Source organism: Lytechinus pictus, chromosome 2 (assembly GCF_037042905.1).
Source record: "Lytechinus pictus isolate F3 Inbred chromosome 2, Lp3.0, whole genome shotgun sequence".
Taxonomy (NCBI): domain Eukaryota; kingdom Metazoa; phylum Echinodermata; class Echinoidea; order Temnopleuroida; family Toxopneustidae; genus Lytechinus; species Lytechinus pictus.
In genome coordinates, this window is record NC_087246.1 from 68,781,100 (window position 1) to 68,803,629 (window position 22,530).

The 22,530-nt window shown below is 36.2% G+C and overlaps 1 protein-coding gene across 2 annotated transcripts; it reads right to left on the reverse strand.

Annotated features, from left to right (window-relative positions):
* Nucleotides 1-151: 151 nt before the first annotated feature.
* Nucleotides 152-21,099, reverse strand: LOC129253734 (serine/threonine-protein kinase PRP4 homolog). Of its 2 annotated transcripts, XR_008583730.2 has the most exons (14): nt 20,986-21,099; nt 15,775-16,776; nt 14,571-14,963; nt 13,628-13,712; nt 12,055-12,529; nt 11,269-11,327; nt 10,449-10,536; nt 10,143-10,290; nt 9,416-9,553; nt 8,890-9,043; nt 7,550-7,664; nt 3,680-3,918; nt 1,590-2,741; nt 152-473 (listed from the first exon to the last, which is right to left on the reverse strand). XR_008583730.2 is itself a non-coding variant. In XM_054892155.2 (13 exons), the coding sequence occupies exons 1-13, from the start codon at nt 21,000-21,002 to the stop codon at nt 2,538-2,540; spliced, it is 3,117 nt and encodes a 1,038-aa protein (XP_054748130.2). In that variant the 5' UTR covers nt 21,003-21,099; the 3' UTR covers nt 152-2,537. The 2 variants fall into 2 exon arrangements, 1 of the variants encoding a protein (XP_054748130.2); XM_054892155.2 differs by having other exon boundaries at nt 152-2,741.
* Nucleotides 21,100-22,530: the final 1,431 nt, after the last annotated feature.

Here is a 22,530-nt window from a genome sequence, read left to right on the forward strand (position 1 = left end):
CTTTAAATACAGGCATATGGTGATGAACATGAGAGCTGATTATCATTTAAACTGTTCTTATTCAATATAGCAACTTGATATTCAAAATGATGGAAAATATATTATTTCAGATTTGATCTGCCAGATTCAGTTTTTTAAGTCAAATTTGCTATCAGAATATCAAATGTGCAATTTTATCAAATTTAAATCATAATTAGACTCAAGTCATAAAATGATAATATAGCTATCCCTGCAATGCCTGCCTGTATAGACACATTTGGGATTTCCCTCTAGGAATTTCCCACTAGGGGCTTTCCCCCTTTCCCATGTTGGGATTTCCCCTTCAGTAATATTTACATGCATATCATAGTACATTTCATTGAAATTAACACACTCCATTCACACATGTACTTTACCCGGCACAGTTCTGCTACTGACAATGCACTTTATAAACAAACTCTGCTTGAGCTGAGCACTCCCCAGTTGAACCAGCGCTAGGGTGAGGGGGAAAGAAATCAGGCAAAAACAAGTCAACTTACGTATTCCATAGCTGAGAGAGAAAAAAAAAATGCTGAAAAATGGGCTTGATATTCACTTTTTGCTCTATGAATTGTGATGATCAGGGGACCGTTCCGTAAAAGTTGTAAGCATTGATAACTTCTCATTCTCCGACAGTAGAAATGATGAATCGGCAAAAACAAATATCAAATCAATTCCCAATTCCTCTCTTTTTTCTGTTTTGGGTTTGTTTTGAATTTAATTTCTTTTTGCAACTGTTTATGTATTTCAAGAGATTTTGTTAAACTATTAATATCAAAGGAGAAGTATCAAGCACATCTTCAGCATACATTTTGCAATAACATTGAGAACTATAAAAAACCTTAAATTCATGAATATTTCTTAATTTGATTCATTTGTTTCCCTGTAATAATTAAAATAATTATTTCATCAATCTAATAGAAAACCACTGGGGAAATGACAAAACATAGCTGTAAAGGCAGATTACAATTTTTTTAACGTGACATTTCATTCTTCATCACAAAATTTACAAAGTTTTAAATAGATCTATGCTAATTCTACCCTTGCACCAAACATTAGAATGTAAAGGTCGAGACTCAATACCAAAATTTTTTCCAATTGACATCTTATTCACAGCAAAAATCAAATTTAAGATGAACGATTTTCACGATGAAAAAAAAAAGGACATTTAAACAAAAATATCTTTGCTCATTAAGAGCTGGATTACTACAGTTGAATCTCAAGTAATGTAATTTTGTGAGAGTGTATTATCTCTGACAAGAGCAAACTTTTTTTTATCATCGAAACTATGGGACAAAATATTTAAATTATGGTGGCATAACAGTCCACAGACAGAGACGAATATCCAACATTCATTTAAATTATTTCACGAAGCCTCTTTCTTTTTATTTTTTTAGGGGAAAAGTTAGTTGAAAAAACCCCACATATTTCTCATTCCTTTGCATTATTTGTATGTTGTTGGTGGTAAGGGTGCTTACTAAATATATACTATGCAATGGTTTCTAGATTGGATATCAAAGTGTCTACACATGAAAATGATATTACTACACAAATGACTTTTTTGTGCTCACACATGATTTTAATACTTCTGTGTTGTACAACCCGGTGTGCCCTCGGCAGCCGAACAGTTCTGGAAGAAGAACATAAGAAAAAAATCAGCTGAACCTATTTCTTAAATATAGCAACTTCCTATAAAACTGATGTGTACAATAAGAAGTCTCTATGGTAGCTCTTTGAGAAATGGTTAAAAAAACGAGCAAGATATTTATGACCTATTCCAATTAGTATGAAAGGAAAGTATCAACAAAAGAGCATCAAAGATGGAAAATACTTTCACTTGATTATTTCAGTTAGGTAATACTTATTGGAATTAATTAACAATTTATAAATGGGGTAAATATTAATGAAAAAGCTCAAATCTTGTTGGCCTGAGAAGAATAGTTGGGGGAGCAGGTCCCTCACCTCTTGAAAAAAAAAAAGTTTTACTGATTTCTCAAAGGTTCTAAAAACTTACCTCAATTTTTCACCTCTTACCTTCTCTCATTCAAAAGCTGCCTGTCCAATCGCACTCACAGGAACCACAATTGAATACAAAATAATAAATCATGCAATATAATATAAAAAGTATGACATGAACTCACAAAGCACTCTGAAAGAGAGAGTACCCCATATGAAGATTTACCCATCGACACCTGCAGAAAAAAATATCTTACGCACTCTATGCACATCCACAAATATACAAAGCAAAATCTTCTAAAATTCAGATGGTCATCTTTAAAATGAATAGTAAATGTAAAAAATAAGCTATGATACGGAACATAGCTCTATTACAGAACCTGAGTTGAAGCAAGAACATTCTGCAGTCAACGTAAAGTACAATAAAGAGAGGTTGCCATGTGGAAACCTGATGGCTAATGACATCTCAAGAGTACTAGTACCACTCATCTAGCACCATGTGGAGTGTGTCATTCAGGGCAAGGCTGGGAGGAGACCCCAGAAGGGGAAATCCTTGCCCCCCTTTAGATCTTCTCCTGGATGAAAGAATGTCGTAGCACTTCGCTGATGGAGATCCGCTTCGAAGGATCTAACATGAGACACCGGTCTATCACATCCTTGAGTTGCAGAACCTTGCGTTGTTGGTCATCTGGTAGACGTTGGTAACCCAGCAGCTCCGTGGTCAGGTCTTTGGTCGGGTTGATGACGGTCATCACAGTCACTTTCTCCTGAAATTAGCAAAGCGTTCATCATGTCATTACTGCTACCATCTATACATACTGCTCTCCCATGACGAAAGAAACAATTTTCTCATTTTTTTTTTATTTGGGATATTTACATACGGTTTATATTATGTTAAACAAATTGGAATCCAACAACCCCAATTTCTGAAATAGACGTTTCATTATTCAAAAGCAAGTCATTCTATATATTTCCACATAAAACAAAGACAAAACTTCCTCATTTACTAGAAACTCATTTCACACAGTTGCTTCCTTTCATCAATGGCATCTTAATGCTAATGACCAATGTGATTGATGTTCGTATTTAAGAAACAGAAAAATAAGTTTTCAAGGATATTCAACATAATGGATAATTTACAACAGGCTTTTAAGAAATATTTCTTGTCCTACATTTATTGACTAATTTCCAAGCAAAAACATTTTAAATTCTTTAGGTCATGCATTGAATAAGTGAGCAAATTATCACTTTTCAATACAAGAATCATTTTCAGAATTAATTTTGTCATTCTTTTTGGAAGGTAAATGTTTGTAGTTGGGTATCATTCATCAATAATGGCCCAAGGTGCAGTTATGACATTTATCATGCTTTGGTGGAAATTTCTGATGTTCAGCCTGTCTAAATTTTGAATCGCTAAATATATCAAGATTATTTTTTCGATTAAATAAACCGATTTTGCAACCAAAGTGTGTTTTATATTGCTGTGTAAACACAATGGGTAATTGGAATGTGAGGGTTGAGTGACCACTCATTGAAATAAATGACAAGAATTGCTATAATTCACTCTAAGAAGAAAAAAGTTCCTCCTATAACTTAAAGAAAAACAAATTTGTCTTTAATGTACGACTTGATGGGTCAAACATATTTCCGATTAGTTGATGGGTATTTATCAATCTTCCTATAGAAAGAGCAACAAAAAACTTACCCTCTCTGTGACCTTGTCCACCTCCACATACTTGAAGTTGCAGTTGGAGTCAAAGTGCTTGTCCCGTAGCATGCCCTTGCGGATGATCCGATGGGGCATCTTGCCCTTGAGGTCCATGAAGAGTTTCAGCATGTGATTGTTGGTCTTGCCAGGGAACATGATCTTACCGGCGGCTAGTTCAAAGATGGTGCAGGCTGTACTCCAGAGATCTATGGCTGCATCGTAGCTCATACCAATGACTGGATGGGGAAAGATAGTGGGAGGGGGGGTCAAGGAATGAAGGGTATAGCAGGGTAGGGTAAATATTGGAATGAAGGCCATAGGATGGAATGTAGAAAGAAGGAGAATGTAGAAAAAAGGGTAATTTTAATTGTAGGAAGGATGATGGAATGAAATAAAAGGAGGTTAGAACATAGGGGGGATGATGACAGAATTTAGCAATGTAGGAAAAAGGAGGATTTTTGTATGGGGGATATTGTATTGTAGGGAATTGGACAATGGTGGAATGTACAGAAAAATTGAATTGAATTGAAAAAAAAATATATGTTTGAATGTAAACACAAGAGTTATGTTGGATGGTAACAGAAAGTCAGAATGTATTAAAGGATAAGGAGAATGAGGGATTATAGGGAAAATCAAAATGATGGAATATAAGAAAAGGGGAATGTCAGATTGTGAGAGAGAAAATTTAGGAAGTGTTGAGAGAAATGTTGGAAGAAAAACAAGGAGTAAAAAAGAAACATAAAATAAACACATAAGAAATAAATAAATGAAGGGTACATGTATGTGCAATGACAGGAAAGATGGAATGAAAAACAAGGAGATATCATATGGACTCAAGAGTACATGAATATAATATGATGAATATCAATATGTAGTAAGTAAATATAGTGTCATGACCTCCCACTGTATAATTATTGTATAGGGTCAGATGTGGAGAGACTACACTCACAAGAGCAGAGTTGAACCAATGGTGGGTGTGACCTTTTTGCATCAGGATCATATCGTCTACTGTCACCAGTATGGTAGGAGCCAAGAAGGAACCATTTGACATAAAGGCTCTATTCATACATATTATACAATGCAGAGCAGGAGTACCCATCGTTTTCATTGGTCAATTGTCATAATTTCACTCCCCTGTACATGGCAATGAATATTCATGTATTTAACCAGCTGCCATGATGCAAAACTCTCACTGCAGAGCTCATGTTTATGTAGTCTTCATCAGCCAGTTGTCTTTCGAACCTTGTAAAAAGATTAGAGGAGACAGATGACTCTTTCAATAAAAATAATTTGACAAAATATTTATTTTAAAATCTTTTGGAATTTCAAATTGATGATGAACAAAAGAAACTACTTAAAAAGTGTCTTTTCGAAGGGAGAGGACCATGGAAAAACATTATTTTCTCGCAATCAGGAAATTTTACCTGATGAAGCTTGGAGCCTAACAAATGAAAGCTTACCCCCAAAACAGGTAAAACATCATGACTGGGAAAAAAATGTTTTATCACATAATCAAACAATCCAAATTAACTAAGGAAGATGACAAAGATATGAAAACAAGAGTGAAGTTAGACAAAAAAGAGAACAAGACAAAATAAAGCTAAATGTTTTAACAAAATATCATGAATATAACTAAATACATCACGAACCTACTTTAAAAACTTTACAAAGCTAAAGAAAAAAAAGCAGGAGTTCAATAACCAGATATTCCATTATTTGAAAATGGGTGGAATTGTAATCTACATGTATATCAAAGTTTCTTCCGATTTATACATGTAACATTTACTAATATGGAAGTCATGGCTTATAAAAAAAAATCTTAAATAGTTGGATCCTAGCAATATACATGGCAGTCAGTAGAACTACTCAAGAAATATTAATGATAATCTATTCCATTAGGATCATTAAAAGATTTTTCAAATAATAAAAATGCAATCCCCGCAGCTGCTAGTATTATAAGCTGGATGTGGGAAATTCCCTACTTCTTTGTTTGGCTTGTGCTTTCTTAGAGATTCTGAGAAATATCCCTTCGGATATTAATTATTAAAACGGATGTGACGCCTGATAAAGGAATGTCGTATAAAGCAAATGATAAAAGGATAACCGGCTATGATTTTGTTTGTAATATAAAGAATTACATTAAAATAATAAAACCCATGCATACAATTCCTAAGATATATCATATCTTCTATTCAGTCCCTTGATCAAACCATTCTAAAATGAAGAATAAAAACACACTAATGCCTGGTCAAACAATGTGAATCATGAATAAAATAAAAAGTCTGATATACATGTAGTTTCTATTCCAATAAAATTTCAATGATGTGTCTAAAGAAGACTTGACAAAGTCCAAATCCCTTCATAATTTGAACCCCAACCTAGATAATTCCATGTATGCTGTACGTCTGTAATTTTCCAAGGTAATTCAGTTCCAAATGAGAAGTTACATGTAAACACTGGTTCAGGAGACTTTGGTTCAAGCCCTGTGTCAGATCTCTCAAAATAGTATCCAGGACAGTCATCTTATCAATACACATCGGGAAAAAATTAAAGGTCAGAGGTCAAGTTCACACCCTGGAACATGCCTTTTAGAATATTGACAGCAGATTCTTAGTCCCCAGATGCAAAAATTTATATCTGCTGGATAAACATCTGTAAAAACCAAATACACACACCCCAAGTCTTCCAGTACACGCATCACTATTACATAAGAGAGGTTAGATATCAAGGTTCCACAATGGGATCATGTCTTTTTAGAATGAGGACAGTGAATATAAGTCCTCAGATGCAAACAATTAGATCTGCTCAATTACGCATCCTTAAAAAAACATACCTTCACATGGCAAGCCTTCTAGTACACACATCAGAAGTACATAAACCTGGGGATGTTTCACAAAGTATAACTTAGATTCATGCTTAAATATCAATGTGCACATGATATGTATAGTGCAATCTTATTGGTTAATACGCAGTGTGCGCATCCTTTCAGCATGATTTGATCAATGAGGGGATACCTTTTATATCACATGAAAATGGGAACTTACATGTAAGTGTGACTCTAATTGGGTATTGCAAGAAACTTGCAATTGATCGCAAGTCAAGTTTAGGTCCCAATATGAATTGAAAGTCATTAATTTCATTTAAAATTTGCAATTGATTGGTTGTCTGCTTCTTGTATCAACAAGTACAAGCTGGTTTGCTTTAGTTAAAATTGATCTATCACTTGTAAAATTGCATCTGAAATTGCAAGTGATTGCAAATAATTTCTTACAACACCCCCAATGTTACATTTAAATCTTTGTGAAACATCCACCTTTACATGTAAGAGCAGAATTACACTCACAGCAGAATGAACAGAGGAAGATCCTTGTTATCAAAATGAGATGCTACAGGAAAATTCTCAATACACACTACATAGATCATGTGACTAATGACAAAATCTGCAATTACATAATACAGGTACATATGTCCCTATGATGGCCTATTCACAACTGTGAAAAAAACATAAACTAAAAGTGATAAGGTTATATCACCCAATCATCTGGTCTTCATAAATAATATAACATGGAATAGTCAGAGGGATCTGCAAACAAGGAAGACAGTGCAAAAGATAGGAAGGTAACATACATGAGTAGACAGGATTGTTTGGAAAATCACAGAGAGAGGTGGAGGACAGAAATGGATGGATATTAGTAGGGGCTTCAGTTGCAGTGATATGTCATGGAATTATATAGGTATAGGTACATGTAAGAGGTCAAATTCACAGGTCTGAAGTTCACCCCTGGGTCATGTCTCTCACATGGGGACAGGCCGACGGCCAAAAATGTCAGTCCCCAAACACAAACAGTAAATGGAAATTCAACTCACTTATTTCAGGAGCACGGTAGAATCTGCTGACAAGATATGGAGTTATGTCACAATCAGCTACATGTGAGGCTGAACCAAAATCACAGAGTTTTAGGATTGTCTTTGATTCATTCACCTGAAGAAAAAAAATATATATACATTAATGATTTTTTACCAGTAAACGATTGTGGTGCTCTACAGGGAAAGACAGGATGGATGAAGTGATAAAGCTTAATATGTGACCTACCACCCCAAACCACCAATAAGTCACCAGGTTAGGTTCTCTGTCAATAGCCAAAATAGTAATTTAGTCTCCAAAAACCCAAAATTCAAAAAATAGCCTATCTGAAAGAGCAATACTTCTTCTTTATAATGTGAAAATTTGAAGTCGTGAAGTTGAATAAAATAAAATATACAAGAGTTTCTTGGACACTACTTTTTCGGACTGCTTGGAAGTTTACTGAGATTACACAGTATGCACATCTCATGCTTGAGTGAACACTGAACTTCAAACCTTGTTTTCTCATTTTTTAAAGCATTTGCTGAATTTCCTCTGCATTCAATCAAGTACTTGTAATGGTTATTGTTGGTCAATTTTAACATATTATATATCATTTTAAAGCTTCGAAAGTGAATTTTCAAGCTCAATTTTGGTTGACTTATTGTTGGTTTTGGGGTGGCAGGTCACATATTGAGAATAATGTATAGGCAGTAGAACACTACAGGGGGTGATTGCCCCTCCCCCCCCCCCATAATTTTTTAGTAGTGAGAGAGATGAAAATAAAATGAGAAAAGAGGGAGACAAAAAGATGAAGAAACGGAAAGAGAGAAACAAGAAGAGCATGATAAAGAGATGTATTGGTTGCGTAACTCTATATCACCCTTGTAATTGAAGTGTGAATAAGAATTTGGTCATCTTGCCAAACTATAAATATATACCACCTTTTCATCATCAAATAGCCTGTAATTTCTATCTCACTTTCTATCCCTTACTCATCATCTAATATTTATGCCTTTCTGTTGATTCCATTGTTTCAATATCCAATTTGTGTGACCGTCCTAAAATGAAAATTGTCTGTTTCTAATTCATATAAAATGTTGTCATGCTAAGAAATTATCATGGCATGAGCAATTCATAAAGAGAAGTAAACAGAGGGAAAATTAGGTCAGGCAAACCAAAAAAAGTACATTATTTCATGGAATTGCCCTTTGTTTTAATTTCAGAGTATTTTTTAACTTGACTTATTCTTTAAAGAATGGAGGGGTTGGTTGCTGGATTTCACATCATCACCACCAAAGATAGAGTGGATTTGATTTGTTGAACATAAATAAGTGCCTCGCATCGTATTTTTGAGACTTACCAGAATATTATCCGGTTTGATATCAGCATGCAGGATATTGCATCTTTTGAGTAGTTTGAGGGCTAGGAACAGCTGCTGAGTGTACGACCTTACTGCCTTGATGTGTAACCCTACATCCTTGCCATATCTCTTCAACACCTCTCGAAGGTTCATACTACATAGGAATCAAGTACAAGGGTAAATGTAGTAAATAAAAGATAAATAAAATAAAAGATAATAAAATTATTTCAAGGGTACTTTGCAGTAGACCTATTTACAAGGTACATGTAGTTCCTCCTAAAATTAAAGGCTAAAATGAAGAACCTACTGAAATGACCCTGCAAAATGAATACAAGCTCATATTATTCTTTTTTCATTTTCCTCAGAAATCAATTATACCCTTAAAGAAGTTCTTCTTGAAATTAAAGGCTAAAATGTGTAACCTCCTGAAATGACCCTGCAAAAGGAATACAATATTACACTATTTCTTTACTTCAAATTTCCAGTAATTAATTAATACAGTTAAGGGAGAATGAAAGTATTTTACCTTAATGGTTCAAAAACAAGACAAAGATGCTGCCTGTAACTGAAAGATCTGAAGAGACGAACGCAATGAAACTTATCTTCCCTGTCCTGGTCATTGAGTCGCCTGAGATACTCTAGTTCTTTAAGGCCAGTCTTTTGCCTGGTGATAAGAGATCATGGTTGAATGTAGAAATTCAAACATTGCAAGTAACACTTGAAAATAGGCATTATTACACTTAATGATTCATAATCACATACATGACTGACCACAATTTGCAACTAGGTGAAAAACAATGCTATACTTTTCTATTTCATTTGATATACTATACCATTTGATTTTATGAAAGCCAGGTTGTGAATTTTGCATTTCTAGCAGACTTCATCATCTCGCTTTAGTGTCATTAATGTATAGTGTAGAAATGATTCCTTAGCACACTAAATGCACCTGCTTTGCAAGAACAAAAACCTGAGGCTGAAATTATACAGAATATTAAAGAGGTTATGTGAAAGTCTCCACACATACACACAACATCTACATTTATCTTCAGCACCTTCCAGCAACATTAACACAGGAAGAAGAAGAAAAGATCAGGGATGCCAGTCAATTTTGTTCACTGATGCCAGAACACATCAGCCCCCAAATGTGTTTGTATAATATAAACCTGACAAAAAAAGTGAGATGGGAAATTGTCAGAGCCTCAAATCAGATAAAAGTCTGAGAACATGCATCTCTGAAAAGACCTACTCACATGAGTTCATTGTTACGGATGATCTTGATGGCAACGTCCAGTTGACCTCTAGCTGTGTCCCTTGCTCTGACCACATTACTGAACACACCCTGACCAGTGTAGCCATACACTGTATAGCGCTTGTCAAGGCTCTCTCCAATACGCACCCCTGCGGAAGAAACAAACAGCGTACAAGTAACAGGATATTTCCCTGTGGTATCAAATCACAATTTGCTCCACAAAACGTCTTTTTGGTGGCAATTTTTCTTTTATGTATGACAGAACTAGCTGAAAGCTTTTCTCTACTGATCAAGAGTTTGTACTTACGATAATATCCTTCAGCATCATCCCAATTATCAGTGAGACTGGGGTTTTCAGGACCCATCTGTCCTATGCCCTCACGAGTGGATGGACTCTGTCAGGAAATCAAACAAATTCATCATTCTATGTAGATTATCATGTGGAATAAAACTTAAATCAATTAAATCTGATCTCAGCTATTTGACATAACATATAATATATTCAATCAGACCCCTTATAACAACAAATGCACAGTTTTTATAACAAGTTAATTATAAATTAATCAAATTAAATGATTTCAGACGCTTCAGACTGTTATTACAAAATGTACTGTTAACAATAACAAGTTTTATGAAACAGCACCAGTTATATACAATTCATGGTAATTTTAAAGTCTATGATAAAATATACTGTTAATTATTAATTGTAGCTATTAACTGTGCAACATAAGTTTTTGTGCAGTACATGGTGTGCTAACTACAGTTACACTTAACCCTAAAGATTGGGGTCTAAAAGGCCTCCTCAATATTTTTTGTGTGATAAATTTGTATTGTGAAACCCTCTAATCATGAAGTTTCATTACTTTTCTCATGAAAACCTAAATTGCCATTTGGCAACCTAAAATGTTACAAAAAAATATATAAGAGAGAGACAGAGCCCTGTACTACCGATATCACTACTGATCAGACTACAAAAACAATAATAAAATTGGAAAAAAAAATAGTGCAAATGGATACTAAATGAATCTAAGCAATAAAAAAACAAGATGGATTTGTAATTATATTAAAGTCCATGCACAACATATTATAAAGCAATACAGCTGTCATTGTTTTCTATGAATACCCACCATCTTGAACATATCCACCTCACTAAACATGTCCAGTCCATTTTTAGCAGTTGCTTGCTCTGCATTGGAAATAAAAAAGAAATACGAATTAAGTCAGTTCAAAAGCCATAATAACTATAAATGTAATGTAACTGGAAGGTTTTTTAACCAAATGAATTGCAAAAAATCACTGATGATGCAAACAAAACCATTTATTTTTATATTCAAAATCTGAATGATATTTTGTAGTTTTCATGTGAATTGCATGACACGGTTACAAAGTAAATAATAACTAAAGAAAGCATTCCAGTACCCCCAATAATTTTCATTTTTAATCTAGGTTTAAAAAAACCCTCTTTATTATTCTGATTTTCACAATTTATTTTCTGTATTTGCCATCAACTGGATTCAAACCTGTAAAACCTTGTGAACGACTGATGAATCTATTGATTTGCTTAGCATGAAGTTCTTTGAAGGGAGAGGTTTAATTGTGATTAATAGCTTGATAGCTAGATTAGTCTCATTTAGCCTCAAGACTAAAGTGGTGTAATTGTTCTGACTTATAATGCCATGGTCATGGGAAATGCATGTATTACATCCTGACCCACAATTTGACAGCATAAAGCCACATTTTGGTAGGTATCCAACATGATTAACACAATAAATACTAGCTAGTTGAGACTTTCTATAAAGCTATATCGATACTTTTCCGTAATTTTAGTGGGGGTAAAAAGGAACTCTTTCCCAAACAGATATTTGAAACAATCAAATGCTTTCTGACTAATCCTTGCACCACTAGGGTCTCACCTTTATCTGATTTGGGTTTGACAATATCACTCAAGTTCTTATCCATACTCCCTTCAACATCTTTAGTGCTTGAATCCTCATCCTCACTATCACTCTGAGGAAACGCCTCCTTTAACCTCTTCCTCTCCATCTCCCGCCTCCTCTCTCTATCCGCCTCCTCCTCCTCTTCCCGGAGTCTTTCCTCTTCATCGTCCTCTTCCTCGTCATCACTGCTAGCCCTGCTTTCTTCTTCACTGCTGTCATTGTCCGAATCTGATGATGAACTACTCTTTTCACTATCCTCCTCCTCCTCCTTCTCCACTTCCTCCTCCTCCACCTCCTCTTCTTCATCTTCATCATCCTCGGAATCGTGGCTCTGGTCACTGATATCTTCTTGCTCACTGGGCTGGGGTGACTGTGGGTTGGATGTGGGCTCGGAAGGCACCTGAGCAGGGCTTGATGCTGCACTCTCTGCTGCCTCAGCAACTTTGTATTTCTGAAGAAAAGAAAAGAATATTCAGCATTAAAAAAATATATTAGCAATGAATACATAACTGTTTAAATAGGAATCTGGATGCGATTTGGAGAAAGATAGATATGAATATTCAGTATTTTATCAAATCAAGTAAAATTCATTTTAGATATAGGGCAGAGTAATGTCTGATTTTTTTTTCCCCTGGATTGCGATGGCGTCTAAACAGTAAAAAAAACAAGGTACTATTACAATAAATGGATGTTACATCAGATATTTTCATGTTCTCATTGATTGAATGCCTTATTAAAAATATACTGGAACATTTCTTAAAATTTTCTCTTTGAAGTCTTGTGCACCTAGAAGGCGGTGCTGCACCATCCCGAGTTTGCTCAATCTCGAGATTTGAGCCCAATTGGCCCTCTTCGCGATTAATCTCGAGATTCAAGAAACCCCGTCTCCACCATCGCAATAAGAGCGATTCCTGCCCGAGCGAGGCATCGATGCATTATGGTCTGACGCCGTGAATAAATAATACCGAGTGCGTCTGCACCTGCAAATTAGCGCGATAATTCGTAAAATAGCGCGCTATTTTGCAAAAAATCCCAAGTTGACTTGGGATTGCAATCTCGAGATTAATCCTACGAACTAGCGCGATAATTACGTCTCCATTACAAATAATCTCGAGATTGTTCAGATCGGGATAATTTGACGGATCAAAAATAGCGCGCTAATTTGAAAACTCGGGTTGGTGCAGACGGCCCTTTTGAGACCGAATTCGCATTACCATTAAGTATCACATGGCCCATAAACTTTTCATGAGACAATGGCCATGACAAAATGGCCAATCTTAGTAATTGGTGTACAAAGTCAACAAATGATGGAATTCATAAAAGGTGATTTGCTTTTCATTCCAATTGGTCTGGATGATTGGATTATTTGGGGATGACAAATGACTGTCATAATTTTCAATGGAATAAAAGGAAAAACGTAAGTTTAAAAAAGGAAATACTCTCAGAGAAAAATTAAATGTATTAATTTTCCACTTAGAAGCTCCCCCTCTCCTTCCTCAAGTTCTTTTTAAGGTTAAGGTAATATCATGTCAAATAATTCATCACTAACCTGCATTAGTTGCTGCCTCTCTCTTCTTCTTCTCTCAATAACTGCTTCTTCATCTTCTTCATCATCCAAGTCAACATCAGGGATTCTACAGGTCAAAGAGATTTTTTTTTAGTTATTAGAACATTGCATCTTCTGCAAAAGGAAATGAACTCTGTTTGTAATAATACTTATTGTAAAAATGAACCAAGGCCTCCACATGTATGACAGTTGACCTTATGACCTACATCAGCTCATCATCAAAATGCACATGAGCGAAGTTGGACTTCAATCCACTGAATGAGATATTGACCTCTATGAACTTTGACCTCATGATTCCAATATCTATTCAAATTATTTCCATTCCAATATGCATTAATGTGCCAATTTTGAATTGATCTGTAAAACAGTTCTCTATTTATCACAAAAGTAGGTGGTTTTATGTGTATTGGTTATAATTTTAATGACCTGTCTGTTACCTTTCTAATAAACCTAATCTTCAATGAACCAAGTTTTAATAAAGATGATCCATCAAATGTTATGACGACATTTCGAAAACTTAACCTTAGGTTAAGATTTGAATGTTTTAGTCTCTAACATGGTCTAAGTTAATTGACTCTATGGCATTTGACCTTGGCCATGTCACCTGGGAACTATTATCAGGGGTGTCAGTGGTCACAAATAAAAAGATCTGAAAAAAGCTGAAGAGTGTTGAAAAAGTCTGAAATAGAAAGAGCTCCCAAACTTTTTGTACAGAGGAAGGCCAAAAATAAGCTCAGATAAAAATCTGAACTCTCACACCCCTGTATTATGTTAAGATTTCAATGTTAATGCCGCCATCAGAAAAGCAGCACCTCTAGTCTTACTCTGCTAAGCAGGCAGACAATAAAAACAGGATTGACAACATTCAGTCTCACAATTAAAGGAGAAAAACTGGAAGAAATTTAATCAGAAATTGGCGACTTACTCGTCATCAGATGACTCCTGTTTCAATGATAGTCCCTCTGACAGGCTGCCTTTGAATTTATCTCTAGGTGACCTACTCCTGCTCCTTCCCCACCTTCTTCTTCCTCGTCTATCAGGACTCCTACTTCGTCTTCTTCTATTGCGTGACATGTCTCCAAACCGCCTTGGTGGGGATATCCCCCTCCTTCTATCAAACCTATTGACTGGAGACCTGCTGCCTCTTACTCGCCTCTCCAAGGGGCTCCTGCCCCGCCTCTCGATGGGACTCCGCCCCCTTCGACCGAGAGGGGATCTACTTCGGTCTGGACGGCGGCTTGGAGGGGAAGGAGGCCGACGAGGGGGAGGGGATCGACGGGGTGGACTTGGTCTACTCCTTGCAGTTTCAGTAAATGTCCTGCAATAATTTTAATAAACCAAACAATAATACTATTATAATACTTGTATGACTACTAGTCTACTACTATAACTTCAAGACAGTTCACTTCATTTGAAATCCTCATACGTGTACATAATCACACAAGGTGTGTACACAGCAAAGCACAAATTAACAATAATGAATATATACAAGAGTATAACATTACCTTTATGTATCAGTGGGCAAAATATTTATCTACCTGTATAAAAGCCTACTGATTTTACATGTACATGTAGATACATACATACATAACAGGTACTTATATAGCGCTTTACCAAAAATATGATCAAAGCGCTATACAATAAATAACTGATAATAATAATAATGAAATTACATTAAACAGCACTTAAAAATATATCTACAGGGACCGGTGCCTGATCTTAATGCCCTGTTCACCCGCAGTTTAAGGAACTTGCCCAGAAGGCAATCCGGCAGGTTCATAACTTACAAGGGCTCTAAAAACACCAGGCCTAAGCTAAACCCTAACAAAAAACAAACTTACGAAAGAGAACTAAACATGCATATTAAAGCCAATAGTTACACAAAAAATCATATAAGGAGAAACCAATTCAACAAGATGTATTGTTTGGTTGTTTACTTCAGTGCATCTCGAAAGAAACTAAGTGCATTCATATGTGAGTCAAAAATTCATTTTTTGCAAGGGGGGCAGCAGGGTAATAAACCGGTACAGATGCTACATCATCATCAATTGAGAGAAAACATGTTTCAAACCTAAAACATTTTAACTGTTAATTCTTATTGAAGAAGCGTACAAACTACAGTCACTTACCTCTCTTTCATCGGAGACCTGCTCCTGTGGGGTTTAGAGTCCCTGATACTCTCCCTTTTAGCTTTTTCTCCTGATCTGGGCTCTCGCTTGGGCGACACCCTACTGTCACGAACTGATGCTTTTCTTTGGTCTTTCGACTCCTTACCATCTTTAGGCTCCCTCTGCTCAGATTTAGTGGCACTTGGTGATTTTCTAGATTCTCTTCTGTTGTCTTTGTCCTTGGAATGTTTCTTATCACTCGATAAATGACTGTCTCTACTAGTCCTGCTTTCAGAGGATTTAGCATTGCTGTTATCAACCTTGCTGCTCGAAGAACGCTCAGTAGCTGGTGACTTACTGCGGTGTCGTTTCTTTTGAGAGCTCTCATCTTCCCTTTCCCGCTTCCTCCTATCTGATCGCTCATTGTCTTTAGATTCTGATTTTAAGGATGGTTTGGATTCCTTGGAACTCCCTGAATGGATCCACTTTGAGAGGGACTGTTTCAGAACGGTGTCTTCATCTTCTTCTTCATCGGACTGGTAACCCTGAGCGATCAAGTTCATTCCAGAGTGTTCATCGTCAGCTGTAGCCAGCAGCTGAGCTTGCAGAAGTTCCTTCTGCTTCTCTAGAGCAGCAAGAGATTCATCAATGTACTCCCTCTCCTTCCTGCGGCCTTCCCGCCGACTGGTTTGCTGCTGGGGAATTTTTGGCTCAAATTTAGGCAAAGGAATGGTATCTTCTAATTCAATATCTGACTCGGATTCATCAACTGCAAAAGGGACAGCAGCCGGAGGTTGTTCCTCTTCCTCCTTCTTGCTCTTGTGCTTCTTGTGCTTGTGCTTATGCCGACGGTGTCCATCTTTATCCTTGTGATGCTTATGCTTGTGGTGGCTCTTTTTACTTTTATGCTTGTGCTTCTTGTGTCGACTACTACTATGAGACCTGTGTCTGCTCGAATTTTCTTTACCTGCTGGAGCATCGTTGCTTAAATTCTCTGTTTCTGAGGCAGAGTTACTTGACATTCTGGAAGAAAGGGAAAAAAAGAAATGATAGAACAATTCAGAAATTCAATAATGAATAAAAAGTTTCCAGTGGTTTTTTTTTGTTAACCTTGGTTTAGTGGCTGCACCAATGTTGGTCCCCTAAGTTTTAACAGTTTTAACACCTGGGCAGTTCCAAGGTAACGGAAAAAAGAGCTAATAGCATTCCACATGTTCATTCAAGCGTGGATATTTAATTAAACGCGTTTGAATCACTGAAGCATGTTAATTGGTCATGAACATAACGAAAAAGTTGAGAAAAAATCATTTTCAGTTCCCAAAATGAACCAATACTTGCCTGTGATATTTGAAAATCGTATTTTTTTTGTTTTCAATAAATGTCCATTGAACCGTGAAACGATGAATATTGTTGAAGAAATTCTTCCAAAAATAACTGTCATCATATTCTATCATTTTTATTGATATAAATGTGTAAAAAATCGAATTAGAGCAAATTTGGACTTGTGTTTATTCAACCGTGAAATTTAGCCAAACAAGTTGTATCGTCTTTTAGAGAGTACCTTTTACAAGCCTTCTGACTATTTTTTATGATGAGAATGTAAAATTAGTTCCAATAAAATGGAATCAAAGTCATGATATTTGGCTTGTGACTTTTGAAAAGTGACATTTTTGCCTTCTGACGGTGCTCACTGAAGCATGAAGTGAAATACGTCCATAACGTTTACTCAGAGGGTAGCTTATAAAATTACCTACACGCTCATGTAAAAATATATTAAAAACTCGCATTGGTTCGGAAATTATTGATGTTTGTTTAAGGGGGGACTTACTTTTTTTGTTGTGTATATATTAGTATGCATGTTATTTAAGACCAATACACTATTTGTCAAAGAATAGGGTGTTCACCCGGTGTATTGCACCTGCCAGTCCCAGGCAAAACCTCAATACATGTAGTACAATAGTACAATAATACACCAGAAGGTGGTCTGTACTCAGAGAGGAAGAAGTAGACAGTTCAGGTTGCTCTAGAATCGATCAAAAATTATCAAGATTTTGAAATTTCATGCATATTTCTGTGACGCTCTAAAACCCTGCACTCGATTGACTTTGTATACATTAATGTTAAGATAGATTCTGTTAACAGTAAACACTAACGGAAACGGATATGGTCCGATGCTATTTCGTAAGATTGTGACAGAAAAGCACAAAGTAAACGAAATATACTACCTGTGCAGTATCGGTAAGAAAACAGATCCTCTGAAAATACCTTTCATAATCCATATAAAATATAAAAAGTGAAATTCTATGTTGATTAGGGCTGTTATCGTTACGAAAAATTCTTTGACGATATGTCGCTAAACATATCTTGCCAATTTCGATAACTATCGACAGAGAACATAATCAATACCTATTTTTTCTACATTATAGCGATGTCACATACTCGCGTTGTTCAAAATTTGTATCTGCCACTGTACATGTACCAAGAATGCTTTAAAATCCATGTTCATCGGATGTAAATGATTACATAAAATCTTTTAACAAACAAATATATTTAAATACATCCTCACCTTTCACGTTATTAGCATTATTTTAGGATTGGATGAATTTTTATCGATAATTTTGGGGCTTTTTGGGCATCGTCAATGTCTTTTGCCTATCCGGCATTTTGATATCGTTCTGTACATCTCAAAACGTAGAGTGCAGCAACACACGGCTTGTGTGCTGCCTTCTACGTTACTTGGTACTTCGTTAAAATTGAGCTTGCGCTTCTGATGTTTTTGATAAGGTCGAATGGAGTCAAGTGCAGTCATGTTTGGATTGTCAGGATTATAACGAAGTGGGGGTGAGATCGTGTTTTGTGGCTAGTACATGTAAGTATTCATATTTTGTTGAAATTTTGGAGTAATTTTTCTGTTATTTTCTGTTTAAAAATTCACTTTCAAAAGGCCATTTCCGTGTATTTACGTGAAATCGCAAAAAATCACTGTATCCCTACATGTACATGCATGTAATAGCGGGTATTATCGACGAGAGAAAGGTTATTGATATCGCTAAGTGGCAAAAAACGCGATTATCAACAAGACTAGCGATAAAGATGTTATCGATAAACAGCCCTAATGTTGAATTTTTGTGATCAAAATTTGCAGCCTTGTTTTGATGAAATGCTGTGCACTATGAATGCTCACAATTTTGTTTTCAATTTTGAAAGAAGGAGAATGAGACGGGACTTTTCCTTTTTTTTTTGAGGGTCCAGTTTGTGCCTCGATGTCAGCAGGATTCTGTGTCACGATAGACCGTCCATTCATCCATTAATTATAATTGGGGTAGTGCATAATTTATTTTCCCCCCTCTTATTTTGGGTGCTTTTGCGACCCCATTCTACCCCATTTTGGATAGTATTCTCTGCCTCATATTACACGGACGAGTCCTGGGCTCCGGCCCGCAAAGCGGGCCTGAGGCTGAGCTCCCTGGGCCGGGTTACATGTAACCCAGGGAGCTCCGGCCCGCGCAGTGGGCCGGAGCCCAGGGGCTTACCATGTATTTGACCATACTCACGGGACTAGCGTGATTTATGGTCTAAATATTTCTCCAAATGAATTGTGAAAACTGAAATTATACACTTACCGCGATTATATGGATGAAGGTCTAACGAGTGGCAGTTTCCTGACATCGAGGCACAGACTGAAACTTCAAAAAAACGAAAAGTTCTCTCCTTCTACCCCCGTCTCGATCGGCCATTTTTGTTATGAATCGTAACAAAATGGCCGATCGAGACTGGGGTAGGAGAGAACTTTTCGTTTTTTTTAACTTGAAGTTCCAGTCTGTGCCTCGATGTCAGGAAACTGCCACTCGTTAGACCTTCATCCATATAATCGCGGTAAGTGCATAATTTCTGTTTTCACAATTCATTTGGAGAAATATTTAGACCATAAATCACGCTAGTCCTGTGAGTATGGTCAAATACACGGTAAGCCCCTGGGGCCCGTTTCTCAACACCGTCATAAGTCTAACTTCTTGACTATTAAATCAGAGATAGTGAGCTACTTGTCCGCTAACCGTTTCACGAAGCCCTCTTTACCAAGATCGGGTACAACAACCTCACTAAATATTTATGACACCTCCGAAGCTGTCATAACTTCTTTCTTAGTGACGTACATGTAGTGGCATCACGTGGGTAGACTATGACATGCAAAAGCGCCTAGATATTTGAAAATAATAATCTTACGTAATCAATCATAGAGGTTGAAATTACATCACAAAACAAGTGGGATAATGCATTAAATGATAATTCTAATACAAAGAAACTATGAAAACTGTTAGTAAAACGCCACAAAACCTTTCAGTTTGAAATAGTGAAATGATTTAATCGATAAAGATTCTACCACGTCAGGCCATCCATAACTGGACTCGTATTTGTCGTTTTCAGACCCCTATTAACATTTGGATAAATTCTATCTCTAATTTATGCATACAATTTGTCAAATCGCATGTTTCGGTATCAAAGATTTAACAAAAATTGTTGAACTATAGTTTGATGATGTATGGAACCGTAGAAGGGCGTATAATTATCATCATTTTACAAAGAAAACCGTTATGGTTTACTTTCGTAAACTATTAAAATTCGATGTCCCGGGGGTACCCATCTCAACGTCCACATGTGATTTTCTAGTCATGAAATGAATTATTAATAATTTAATTTTCTCAGCAACTGAATGCTCCAATCTTCATGGTCTAAGTATGTATGATGCATAATTTAAATGTGCTGTTATTTTGAAAAGATGTATTTCCCAATTCATCACAATATTTGCAATTTTGTCATAATTTTTCTTTTTGAAAATTAGGCTATTTTGTGACTAAGGAGTAAGGCTACGTCTCGTCTGCTCATTTTTCGCTCATCTTTCGTGAAACGGGTTTAGTAAGATTGGAACTAACTCCATGGTTGATGGTTGGTGGATAAAGATATGACTTGTCCAGGTGTTGAGAAACGGGCCCCAGGGCTCCGGCCCGCTGCGCGGGCCGGAGCTCCCTGGGTTAGGTTACATGTAGATCCCTACCGTATTCCTCGCAATACCGGTACGTGTGAGTAGTGCGCCTGATGAGGCTGAGCCTGAGGTAAAACAGAGAAGCTAAATTGAAGAGCTTACCTTCCAACTTAAATTTCAAAGTACAGGTTGAATTTCAATTGAAGAAAGTGTATTTTAAATTTCATTCAAAAATATGCGAGTTATCTTACCCATCTGTATCTTCCATTTCGCCTGCCTTATTCAGGAAAGAGACATTTTTACGAAATATAATCTCGGAATTTTATGATACCGGTGAATTGAGACGAATCGAAATCATGTGAATCGGCAACTTTGATGCAGATATTGTGAAGTGATTATTGCTTTAAAAATATTTTTCTAGAATTTCAGCATTATAAAAGCAAAAATAATAATTGGAAAAAAATTAAAATATTTTTAGTAATTCAAAATCGTAAATATTATTAATTATATACAACATTACCAATTATAACAAAGTGATCTGTAAAACTAAAGCATTTCGAAAAAGTAGGCAACAAGGCTTACATTAGAGTTCGATAAGTCGTTTTAAAACATAAGAAAATAAAAAATGCAATATTTGACATATTATTTTATTTTTTTACAAATATAAGACATTTTATTTTGATAAAAAAAAATTAATGTATTAATTTATTAATTTACGTATTTTTAAATCATTTTAAAATTGATTTATTTAAAGAAACGGTTTCTTTGACTCTGGCAGATTGTCTTAGCTTTGGCCAATTACGCAAAGGGCCGGTGCCGGTGATCGGATCGCGATCGGACTCGAGTGGCGCGCCGGGCCGCGAAAGAAGGCCTTGAGATGAGCCGTACATAGTACATAGAGACTGATACTAGAGTCTTAGAGAGGGTACCGACGCGACATAGAGATGCTGCCAGGTTGACTCTGGACATGGATAATTCCTGAACAGCTGATTTTTACTCTTACTAAATCTGCGAATGCAAGTCATCAAAACTTTGAACTGTTTAGTGTTGGATCTGAATTTAGAAGTTAGAACCCTTTTTAACAGTGGAGCATGAGCAGTCTTTGGGCCTTGGCTTTGAGTGACTTTTTAAATTAAAGAAAGTGAGTCAATCAATCATGATCATCCTACTACTAGCTGACTAGACCAAAATCTTCGGTCTCTGTTAAATTGGTTGTTCTGCAGAACTCTGTTAGCTCCAAATGAAAAAAATTTAAACTCCTTGTTCCCGGCCATGCCAGCTGTTTAGATCATTCATTCAAGTTCGGACATCAGATTTTTTTTTAGGCCCCTATTTGATAACTCGGTGGGGGTCATTCAGAGGCTAAGGCTTTCGTTGGTGCGCGCGGCTGTGACGAATTGAAATGTGCAGCCGCCATCTTTAAGTTATACATGTAAAGAGGAAAATATCAGACTTTTCACTGTTTTACAATACATTTTTCAAAAAGTACAGTTCATTATATTACGTTGTAGTCTTTACAGTGTGAAAATCAGACACAAGGCCAAATATTTTCTTGTAATGTTAGGGTCTATATTAACTATGCGTAATTGGCCATGCGTCTTTAACTCGCCCCACGAAAAGGTGGCTTTGTTACACTTTTTCAATTTTCATTCAGTTAAACAAAGGCCTACCACATCTCAGTTGAACGGAGAGATTTGTCATGAAATTGGTATCATTTTAAACTACCGGTACTAACTATATAGCCTACATCATGTCTGAAAAAATAAGTGCAATATGAATATTTATTTTTTTTACAA